Source organism: Thunnus maccoyii, chromosome 18 (assembly GCF_910596095.1).
Source record: "Thunnus maccoyii chromosome 18, fThuMac1.1, whole genome shotgun sequence".
NCBI classification, from domain to species: Eukaryota; Metazoa; Chordata; class Actinopteri; order Scombriformes; family Scombridae; genus Thunnus; species Thunnus maccoyii.
The window spans coordinates 26,645,045-26,656,740 of NC_056550.1; the positions used below are offsets into that span (position 1 = coordinate 26,645,045).

At 36.8% G+C, this 11,696-nt stretch overlaps 1 protein-coding gene and 1 non-coding gene across 2 annotated transcripts; one reads left to right on the plus strand and one right to left on the minus strand.

Annotated features, from left to right (window-relative positions):
* The first annotated feature begins 1,638 nt into the window (after positions 1 to 1,638).
* LOC121884552 (pentraxin fusion protein-like) lies at positions 1,639 to 9,411 on the plus strand. Its single transcript, XM_042393430.1, has 3 exons — positions 1,639 to 1,669; positions 7,648 to 7,855; positions 8,854 to 9,411. Exons 2-3 carry the CDS (start codon positions 7,752 to 7,754, stop codon positions 9,263 to 9,265), a joined length of 516 nt encoding a protein of 171 aa, XP_042249364.1. The 5' UTR covers positions 1,639 to 1,669; positions 7,648 to 7,751; the 3' UTR covers positions 9,266 to 9,411.
* Positions 9,412 to 11,475: 2,064 nt separating this feature from the next.
* Positions 11,476 to 11,547, minus strand: trnat-cgu. Its single transcript has one exon. It is a non-coding gene; the product is annotated as a tRNA-Thr (tRNA).
* Positions 11,548 to 11,696: the final 149 nt, after the last annotated feature.

Genomic DNA, 11,696 nt, shown 5'->3' on the forward strand with positions numbered 1-11,696 from the left:
AGGATAATTAGGCTATGAGAATTAATCAGTTTGTGCTTCAAGACTTGCAATTTAAACACAAAAGAACATTTACTCAAGTATTGTAAGCCTACTCTACTTTACTTGCGTAGTTTCATTTTATTCTACTTTATAGGCCTACATCTACTCAATGTCAGAGGGAAATTTTGTTCTTTTTTGTGCACTACATCGTGCATTAAACTATAGGCCTAGGCTAACGAAAGCTCAGGGTTTTATTTATTATTAAAAAAAAGAAGTAAAAGAAGATATATCAGGCTTTTGAAACACAGACAATATTTGTTAGCCGGATCAATTCATTTTTGGTTTTGGTCTTCTTATTGGATTTATAGACATTTTGCCCTTTAAAAGGCTGCAAATTAACCAATTTGCTCCGGTCTTTTGTGCCCCCTGATATTTACTTTCAACAAGAACCTCATTCATCTGGATGTGGATCGAAGATGTCCAGAGAAGAACTGTTCACCATAAGTGGACTTCATGTGTTTAGTTTTGTTTTTAGTTCAGTTTGTCTGCCCTTTAAACATTGATTAGATCAAATCTTGTCTAAACAGTCAGATTATGTCTCAATCCATTACATATCAGAAGCAAGGAACAGGAAAGAGATGCTGTGATCAGTATTTTGTTTTTTAACAATATATTTATTGGTATTCAAACATCATCATCAAATTGTACAGTGAACAGCAGTTACATAAAACATAGCAAACATTTTTCACCCTGTTCTCTCTCCCATCACCCCATCCCTATCAACTGAATACAGACATTAAAAATAAATTAATAAATAAATTAATAATCATAACTAGAATATGTTTGCATTTTCTGAAGAAGATGGGTGTGACAGCTGGAAGCCGTTAGCTGCTGCGACTGCTCCAGCAGCAATTTTTTAACTCTTATAGCGCCACCTACAGGTGAAAATTGTATCAAATGCTGCAGACTTGTTCAGCATCCCCATCTGTACAACTCTGCTGAATTTGGTCACCATGGAATATTACATATAAGAGATATGGCAGTTAATAAGTAGTATGGTGGTGTTTTACTAATGGCCACAAGGTGGGGCTATTGGTGCCATGACTTAGTATGTCCTGCACATTCTCATGGAGAACTTGTGTACCAAGTTTCATTTTTATTAAAGGCAACAGAATTACAGAAATATCATGTTATAATGTTACTTTAGCACCCTCTCTGGATAGAATTGTATGAAATGTTACACACTTGTGCAATGTGGCTGTTTGTACAACATTCCCAAATTTGGTTGCAATCTCTCACTCTATGTTGTTCAATGGATTATGTTTTTCAATTGTGAAAGCATTGGATCGGCTATAATTAAAATGACGACATAATGTTGACTAGTGCCTTGGTCCACAGACTTTCTGGGTAGTCAAACATGAACTTGACCATAGCCTACCTTTTTATGAACACCTGCTCTGTTATAAATCAATGACAGTTTGTCCAAACATCACCAAACAGTCTGTGTTGCCTTGAACCCTGGGATAACACCCCTACACTTGTGCAATGTGGCGGTGTGTACAACATAACCAAAACAGCTGATATCAACTGAAATGCGTTGATTTGAAAACTTGGAAGCTGACATGTAAAATGAACTGGGAGCTGAAGTGCATTAGCTGAAGAAGCTGAGAGCTGCAAACACTGTTTAAAGGTAATCCACCAATCAGAATTATCTCTGTGTATGTGGAGTCTGAATATGCTGAGTCATTTTAAGGCAGAAGTAGTGATAAGGTGAGCAGTCACCATAGACATCCATTATAAACTCAGAAAAGGATTGAAAAAAGTATACAATTTAAACTGTGATAATTCAAAAACTGTAAGTCCTATTGCTCTACAGTATAGTTAAGATGTTCAAAAGAGCACAAATTTGTCAACGTTTCAATGTGTAAAATGTGTGAAATTTAAAAAAAACAATGAAAATGAAGCATTAACATTAATGTTGTTTCCTATGGTGCAGTCAGAGAGACACAAGTAAGAACTAACTTATAAAACTGTTGGTGTTTGGCTTAGTTTTTACCAGCAGTTACAGCTGTTGTTCAGTTAGGTGACATTTGTTATCTCCCTGAATTCTGGACACTTTGTGTTTGAATTAGTACTGTCAAATTAACATGTTAATTTTTGAATTAATTTGACATTTAATGTGTTAAAAACTAAAGATAGGCTAAATTTTGGCGAGGGAGAGGTCCCTTTGAACTCTCTTCTGGGTAGTCAAACATGAACTCGATCTTGGTGTACCTTTTTATGAACAATTGCTCTGTTATAAATCAATGACAGTTTGTCCAGACATCACCAAACAGTCTGTGTTGCCTTGAACCCCAGGATCACACCCCCACACTTGTGCAATGTGGGATGTGTACAACATTACCAAAACAGCTGATATCAACCGAAATGCAAGATTCACATGATTTATTTATTTTGTGTTCATGTAATTTATTTAGCAGTGTTGGTGACACCGCGGTGACTCAACAGTAAGTTCACACACATGAATGAAAATTTAGTGTGTAAAGACACATCTACTGAAGTGATACTGAGACACAGACTTCTGAAACAGCCCCACATACTAGATACATTTCACGAGACCAGCGTTCTTCAAATAAATCTGGCAACAACTGGAAATGTGATATTGATTGGGGTATATGGTGGTCATTATGTTTTTACATTCTGTTCATGTAAAGACTGAATATAAACAGGCCAAACTATGTAGCACTATATGCACTAAATAGCTATATAATATCACAGTTGCCCTGACAAAACAAATAAAAATGAGAGAAAAAAAAAACAGAATTGGAATTAAAGCTGAAAGCAGCATTTTTCGGGACCTCGCACTCTGGCCCATCGGGATCAGATCATTTTGCTTTTTAAAAATGGGGGGTATTTCTTACAATTATGGTGTGCTTTTATTTTGAAATTTTGATTGACATGTGTACTGTCAGGTGTGTAGAGACAATAAGTAACTGCAGCTGGACAGAAAAATACTCATATATTTGAATGGAGAGTGTGAGCGAACCCACATCTTTTTGAACATTTACTGCTTCCACATAGTTTTAGATACAGACTTCATTTGAACTTTAAATGAGTCACGAGACTTTTACCTACAAATCTTGAATTTACATGTTTTTTCTATGTTTTACTGTTTTTGAGATATTAGAATGTGAGTTTGAAAGTCTTTTCTTGCTCCTCCTGTGATTTTATAATGAGTGTGTATTACGGAATGTTTCACAGCACTGAGGGAGTGACATCACCAGGAGCAGTTGAAGAGGAGGATTCTAAGACACTTCTTGTGAAATCTCCTCATAAATCCCATGACTTTGGCCAAATCTTATATTAAAAATCATATTTTAGTAGGAAATTTTATGGGGAATCCATTGATAGAGGTTTGAAAGTGGTCAGACTTATAGTTAGTCAAACGTCAGAAGCCTCTGTTTGACACAAAGTTCATGCCTCCCCTTTGTTTTACATTGTAAGGGTGATGTGGCACTGCAACTTTCAGGGCTTATAAAATCCAGACTGTTCAACGACTGTTTTTTCAGCACAGTGTCATAAGTCATCTATTAAAGTTTGAAGCCGATACCATTAATGCCCTCGGAGGAGATAGCGTTTGTTCAGCGGCCAATATTTGGGGCAAAGTCTTATTTTGAAAGGCTAATTACAGACTTCCTGTTGGATTTAGGTCAGGGGTGTCAGCATATGATTTGTAGGTCTTGATGAGATGAATAATTGAGTTTTGGTTTGATCTCTCTATGACATTTCTATGGGCCGTGGTGGCCATTTTAGTTACATAGGTGGCGCTAGAGAGAACATTTTGGCACCAGACCTGGTGTGCATGCCAAATTTGGTGAGTTTTTGACCATGTTTACGGGGTCAAATTTAGGGTTTAAGTGGCGTAATAATAAAGAAAGAAACAAACAAACACACGAAAAACAATAGGGTCCTCGTCTAAGGGCAAGGACCCTATTGTTTTTTACAGTAGTCCTCTGCCTTTTGGGCTCGGTCCCCAAAAAACTTATTTGCAGCTGATAAACAGGATAATTAGGCTGTGGGAATTCATCAGTTCATGCTTCAAGACATGCAAATTAAACACAAGAGAACATTTCCTTAAGTATTGTAAGCCTACTTTATTCTGAGGAACTTTACTTGAGTATTTTTAGGGCCTGAGCCCCAAAGGAGCGAAGACCCTCTTGTATCAGTTCTGTTTCTTTCTTTCTTTATTAATCCGCCACTTCAACCCTAAATTTGACCCCCTAAACATGCGCAAAAACTCACCAAATTTGGCAAGCACATCAGGTCTGGTGAAAGATTTGATTAAATGTAAAAATTATCCCCAAAGTGCCAAAATGTGCTCTATAGCGCCACCTATGTCACTAAAATGGCTGCCACAGCCCGTAGGAATGTTGTAGAGAGATTGAAACAAAACTCAATTATTCATCTCATCAAGACCTACAAATCATATGCTGATACCCCTGACCTAAATCCAACAGGAAGTCCACAATTCACCCATGAAAGTATGACTTTGTGCCAATTTTGGACATGGAATAAACTCTATCTCCTCCTAGGGCGTTAATGGTATTGGCTTCAAACTTTAATACATGACTTATCACACTGTGCTGAACAAAAGTTATTAAAAACTTTGTAATAACTCGAACGGTTTAGATTTCGTAAGCCCCAAAAGTTGGAGTGCCACATCACACCTTACAATGTAAACCAATGAGGAGGCAATCTCTGGGCATGGACTTTGTGCCAAACTGGGGCGTCTGACGTCTAAACTATAAGTCTGACCACTTTCAAACCTGTATCAATGGATTCGCAATGAAAATTCCTACTAAAATATGATTTTGAATGTAAGATTTGGCCATAGTCATGGGATTTATGAAGATATTTCCACTAGAAGACTGCCCTGAAATCCTTCTCTCCAGCTGAGAGGGAGAAGGAGGGAAGAAAGTGGGGGGATGGGTGTCATGGTTAAATGGAGCTCATTTTTGAAGGATACAGCAGAAAGGTCTATATACATACAGTACATTATATACAAACTTTGTATGAAGTTTGGTGTTATTATCATTTATTTTACAATGAAAATGGAGAAAATGGAAAAAATGGAGTGAGAGTGACAGTTTAGTGATAAAGTGCTGCAGAAAAATAAAATCGAAACTAAAATTTGTAGCTCTGTACTGCAGTTTTTCCTTTATTAGGGCCCAAGCACCTAGCGGTTGGCTCACACTCTCCATTCAAATATAGGAGCATTTTTCTGTGTCCAGCTGCAGTTACTTATTGTCTCTACACACCTGACAGCAGTGTTCAATGCTTACTTTTTTGTCAAGGAGTACATGTGTCATGTTATCATTTTTGGCGATTGCCGATATATGCACATATTTTTTCCCACTTGGCTGAGGAAACTATTACACATACAAGCATAGATTGTACTAAGTATGATCAAAAAAGACAATATATGAGGGAAGAACTCAGGAAGACTGGAGTTCCGGAGATCAGCATTAAGACTTTAATGAACCTGCCAAGTGGGTGGAGTGGCAGTTTTTGGGGGGGTTTTTTGAGTTTATTAGACAGACAGGATTGATGTGTAGGATTTAATATTTGGTCCACAGTCCGAAGCGGAGCGGTAATGTGCCTAATATGCTATAATTAAGCTATCATTGAAGCGTGTGGCTGTGGCGTGGCGTTGAGTTTTGATGTTTCGCCATGACAGAGGAAACTGCTATAACTTTAGTGCAAATGCTCCAATCTGCACCAAACTTTGCATGTTTGAGTCCCGGCCTGAACACGTCCTCATGACAATATTCAGTCAGTGATGCAAACTGGCTGAATAGCGCCCCCTACGAAATTGCAGCAAAGCAGCCGCAGCAGCGGGCAAAATAGTGGACAAAGGAAGTGATGTTTATCTCCTTGCACTGTCTGAAAACAGCCCAGGTCTGAAGACATCTACATGCCTGTGACAGAAGCCCTTCGACTGCGCCACGGCCCGACGTGCATAAAGGTGCAAAGGCCCGTTCAACGCCGCTTGCAGCTTTAATTATTTTATGCTACTGTATAGGACTACACCTACTCAATTTCAGATTGAAATTCTGTTCTTTTCAGTGCACTACATCCTGGATTAAACTATAGGCCTAGGCTACCGGAAGCTCACGGTTCATTCTGGATATTGGAAATATTTCAAGGTTTTATTTATTATATCTTCTTTTAGTTCTTTTTATATCAATCTTTTGATACACAGACAGTATTTTTTAGCAGGATCAATTTATTTTTGGTTTGGTCTTCTCATTGGATTTGTAGACATTCTTTTGTGCCCTTTGATATTTGCTTTCAACAAGAACCGTATTCATCTGGACGTGGATGTAAGATGTCCGGAGAAGACCTGTTCACCATACCTGGACTTTGTGTGTTTGCCTGCCCTCTAAACATTAATTAGATAAAATCTTGTCTAAACAGTCAAACAGATTTTGTCTCAAGCCATTTCATAACACAAACAAGGAACAGTAAATAGATGTTGTTAGGCTGTTATCAGCTTGGGCGGTCAGGCTATAAAAACCCTCTGTTCAGATTTTCTGCAGCAGGGTCTTCACAGCGGCACAGTATGTATACAGCTTCATTCTGCTTTTATATCTTTATGTATTCTTTTCTATGCATCAGAACTACTGACAGTGGTGAAACACTGCATATAACTCAAAATTACAAGATGCATGAACATATGTGCAGTGAACTGAGTAAATTCTCTCATTTTCTGCAGTTTTGCTCGGACAAAATGAGATTTTCATGCGTTCTTTTTCTCATTGCCATCTCCATGGAGTTGGCAGGTATTTGTCTACTTTTCTAGTGTCTTAATGTGCATATCTGTATATGCACGGTATAAATGTAATAGTTTGTTTGCAAATTTAAAAGTGAATGAATTAACTGACTGAAACTAATCGATAAATTGATCAACAGAAAATGAATCAGCAATTGTTTTAATAGTTGATTAATCGTTTAATTTTCTGATATATTTATTATATATACACAGTAAATATGTAAATAGGGATGAAATAACAGCTGGCTGAAATGGAAAGAAGAAGAAAACCTAATTCTGTTGGTAGACAAGGTAATACTGAGACTTTAGTACCACATTAAAAAGCAGTGAAGATACTTGGAAAATGATTGCAAACAAAATGAACGCAGGCTTTTGTGGCATCAATGAATTTTTGTGTTACTTGTGTTGCTGGCAAATAAAAGCAGTGTTACATCCAAACAAATGTTCAAATTAAATTCAAACAATAGACTAACAATACTTTACTCTGAATACATATACAGTATTTCATTACTGATTACATTTTGTACAGTAATTCCTTAACATATCTCAGAAAGTTTGCTCACCTCTGTCTCTGTACACTTCTGAAGCTCCCTTAATAATATGTCTAAGTTATAAGAATTTGTTTCAATTAGAAGGTTTGCAAGTGTATATATGAAGAGAGTGTAAGTGATGGATTTTCATTTTTACTTTTAGGGTCCAGAATCCATACTTAAACAGTGTATTTGTAGTTTATTGACATACTCTCATATTTCTACACATTTGCCGATTGGATGTTTTTTATGGTTAAAAGCTCTTTGGAACTTTCGTTAATAAAATCTCTGTTTCTTGTCTTTCAGTGAGTGTTACCATTAAGACCGTGGTATTCCCCACAGAGACGGATACTGATTATGTTGAGTTGATCGCTCGTTAACCTCTGGACTTGGCGGCATTCACTCTGTGCATGCGTGTTGCCACAGAGCTCAGTTGCAAGCGTGAGGTCATCCTCTTTGCTTATCGGACTCCAAACGCTGATGAGCTGAATGTATGGCGTGAACAAGACGGCAGGTAGACACTTTGAGCTCCACACTTTGTGAAATCCACTTAAGATTAAAGCTCTGACTAAACTCTAAATAATTGACATGTTGACACATCACTTTAAAGCCCAACAACACAGAATATTTTGGCTTTAAGATACTAAGGATCCAAGATGAGGCAATATTTTGGCATTAAATTCTGTTAAATTTCATAATTTTTGTGCCAAAAAACCCTTCTACTACTACTTCTCACAATACTATTACTTCTACTAACTATATTACTACCACCACTACAATTAATTAATACTATTAATACTACTACAGTTACTATAATAATGCTACTATTACTAAAATAATATCACTACTATAAACAATACAGTACAGCAATAAGTACAATACTGCTTCTATTATTTCTAACAATAGTACTAGTCTTACTCCACTACTACTATGGACAATAGTTCACTACTACTTCTACTAACTACTTACAATACTACTAGTATTACCTTTACTATTACTGACAAAATTGCTACCACAATGGACAATGATGAACTAGCCTACTACTTCTACTACCTACTAACAATAGTACAACAACTACTGTGATACTAATACTAGCAATACTTGTGCTACTACTAATAATATTACGTCTACTGATGCACTACTACTTCTCAATACTTATTATTAGTAGTATTACTACTACTAACAATACATTGAGTCTTTTTTTCGGCCTTTAAGTTTAATAAGATAAAATATTAATAAAAAGGAAAAAGGGAAAAAACAATACAAGTGTATTAACCAATAATAATAACAATACTACCACTACTCCTTCTTCTACTGCTACAAATATTCATGACATGTACTCATGTGTTATTACATGAAATTCAGCTTTGCAGGAGAATGAACTAAACTGATGAAATCTGTAATAATTATGTGTTAAACTGACTTCACTGACACATGCCTTTTAACACTCACATATTTTAATTTTGCAATGTTAGACCGCTGTACAAATGAAGTGTATATGTGTGTGTTTAGATTGTCCCTGTACCTGAGATCAAGTTCAGAAGCTGTTCACTTCCAAGTCCCTCAGTTTGGTGCCCTTGAGACCCACCTTTGCGTCACCTGGGATTCCAGTTCAGGTGCTACTGCCCTCTTCCTGGATGGGAGGAGAAGCCTGACTAAAATCTACAAGATGGGTCACAGAGTGCAGTCTGGAGGCAGAGTTATCCTCGGACAAGATCTGGACAGTTATTGGGGTTCTTTTGAGGCCAAACAGAGTTTTGTCGGGGAGATCAGTGATGTTAATATGTGGGACTCTGTCCTCCCAGACAGCACCATCCAACGCATGTCCTCTGGGAATAGAGAGCCAAGAGGAAACGTTTTTGAGTGGGAAGCTATACAGTTTGAAATTCATGGGGGGGCAACGGTTCTTAATCGTGAACTGTAGCTATAATGGTCACATATGACATGCTGGAATAATATAGGCAGCGTCATAATGTAAAGTAAGGCCATATAAAGCTCTGGAAGTCAATGTAGACACATTAAACCTGTATGAAATATAATCAGAAGATGATTTGTTGATCAAAATTAAAGTCTGTGCACTCATGTCGGTGTCATTAATGATCATTTCTTACCACAAATATGGGGTCTCACTGTAATTCTTTTTCAATAATATAAAAACTTATGCATGCAATGGCTGTTATGGTGGAATATATTTCATGATAATGTCAAACTAAGACTGCATCAGTACTCACCTAACATATACAAAACTGTACTAGCTGTTCCATTTTTGTGTTTTTCAATTAATGATATGACATTAAAGGACGAGTTCACAGTTTTTCAGTGGTGTCTTAAAACAACAGTCAGGAGCCCAAATGAACATTGAAACCTGTTTCTTGCTGTAATCATTCCTCCTGTTCATATTGACCATTAGAAGATCCCTTCATAATGCACTTATAATGTAAGTGATGGGGGACAAAATCCACAGTTCTCCCTCAGTGCAAAAAATGTATTTAAAAGTTTATCTGAAGCTAATATGAAGCTTCAGCGTCCAAATGAGTCAAATCAAGTAGATATCTTTCAACGTTACAGTCTTTTTAGTGCCAAAGTCCCTCTTTTTGTTACTATACTTCCACCTGCAGCTCAACAGGGAAACACTGTCTGAGGAAACACAAAGAGGGAATTTGATGCTAAAAAGACTCTAAATGTGTCAGATAACCACTTGACGTGACTAACTCAGACTGCTGAAGCCTCATATAAGCTTCACAGAGACTTTTAAATGCATTTTTGCGCTAAATGTGACTGTATAGACACACTGTGGATTTTGGCCTCCATCACTTACATTGAAAGCACATTTGAAGGGGATCTTTTAATAGCCAGTATGAACAGGAGGAATTATTACAGCGAGGAAAAACCTCTTTCACTGTTCATATAGACACCTGACTGTTGTTTTAAGACACACTCGAAAAACTGTGAACCTGACCTTTACTGATAGTTGGACTTTGACCAGTAGATGTGCTTTAAAAACTGCCTAAATTGAATATTCTGATTTTCAAGATAAAGTTTAAATGCATGAAAAATCAACAAGAATAAATATAATTTATGACTGTAGTACAACCATTAATAAAAAAAATAATACTGCTTTAAACAATTAACTCAATTAATTACACTTTTCAACCTCACATGCGACTGTGAAATTACAAATTATTATTCCAACTGTAAGGCCAGAAAAACACTGAGGTCTCAGGATTATTATCACTGAATCTAACGACAACTCGGGTGTTGTGATAAATATAATGATAATAATAACAGTGCACTCTTATGATAAATTGAATGGCTTATGGAAAAATCTGGAGTAAGCTATATGTGTTGTTCAGCATCCTCTAGTGGAGCAGTTTTGTGTATTAGTTGCAGCTCCAACTCCAAATAATTTTGAGGGACTTTATGGGTTATTTAGCTTAATAATCACCTGAAAAACACAAAAAAGTCCAATTAAATACTTCACAATTCTTAAAATGACACATCTACTGCTTCTCTCTCACTAAAAGATCCAGATCACACTTGTGTAAGTTGCATACTGGACCATGATTGGCTCCAGTCGTGATGTCACAAATCATGCTTGTGCATATATTTCTTAAACTCATATATAAGGTGAGCACAGAGAAACATTTCCCCCTTCAGCAGCTAAATGTTATAGAGGGGGTGTTATAGAATAGAGGGGCACTTTAAGCTTCACTTTAATGTTATGGGTGGACAACACACACACACACACACACACACACACAAACACAGCTGATAATTTAAATCACATTAATTCGTACTTAATGTTCTGGCAGGACTTTCATCATCCCTCTATTTTGTATACCTACTATATGTATAAAGTAACTAGCTTTTTTACCATTTAATATTTATCTCTTCAATTCTCTGCACTATTTGAATCCTGTTTACAGTTCACAGATACGGTTTTGCTTGTATATAGTCATGCCTTGTGTATATTTCTGAAGTTTCTTGTTATTTTGTGTATGTACATTGAGAGCCATTTAACCGGAATTCCTTGTATGCGTGAATATATTCGACCATATGACTCTGATTATGTGTGAAATCCAAAATATAAAGGTGCACTGCAAAAAAGCAAGTATTACAGTTCACACAGGTCCAAGGCACGGACGGGGTTCGAACCCGCGATCTTCGGTTTACGAGACCGACGCCTTACCACTTGGCCACCGCGCCTGGTAATGTAAATGGGGCACAGTATGACTAGTTAAAGAGAGAGATAATATCGTATGTAAATTCTATGTTAAAATATCTGTAGAACATGCTAAATAGCTAACTTCAGTCTCTACACAAACTCGTGATGTCAAAAGGGAAAAGGCCACAGT

What these genes read in the sequence shown, in the direction of transcription:
- LOC121884552 (XM_042393430.1), top strand. Translation starts at nt 7,752, where the DNA reads ATGCGTGTTGCCACAGAGCTCAGTTGCAAGCGTGAGGTCATCCTCTTT. An exon ending in TGGCGTGAACAAGACGGCAG is followed by an intron (nt 7,856 to 8,853) that starts GTAGACACTTTG and finishes GTGTGTGTTTAG; the next exon opens with ATTGTCCCTGTACCTGAGAT.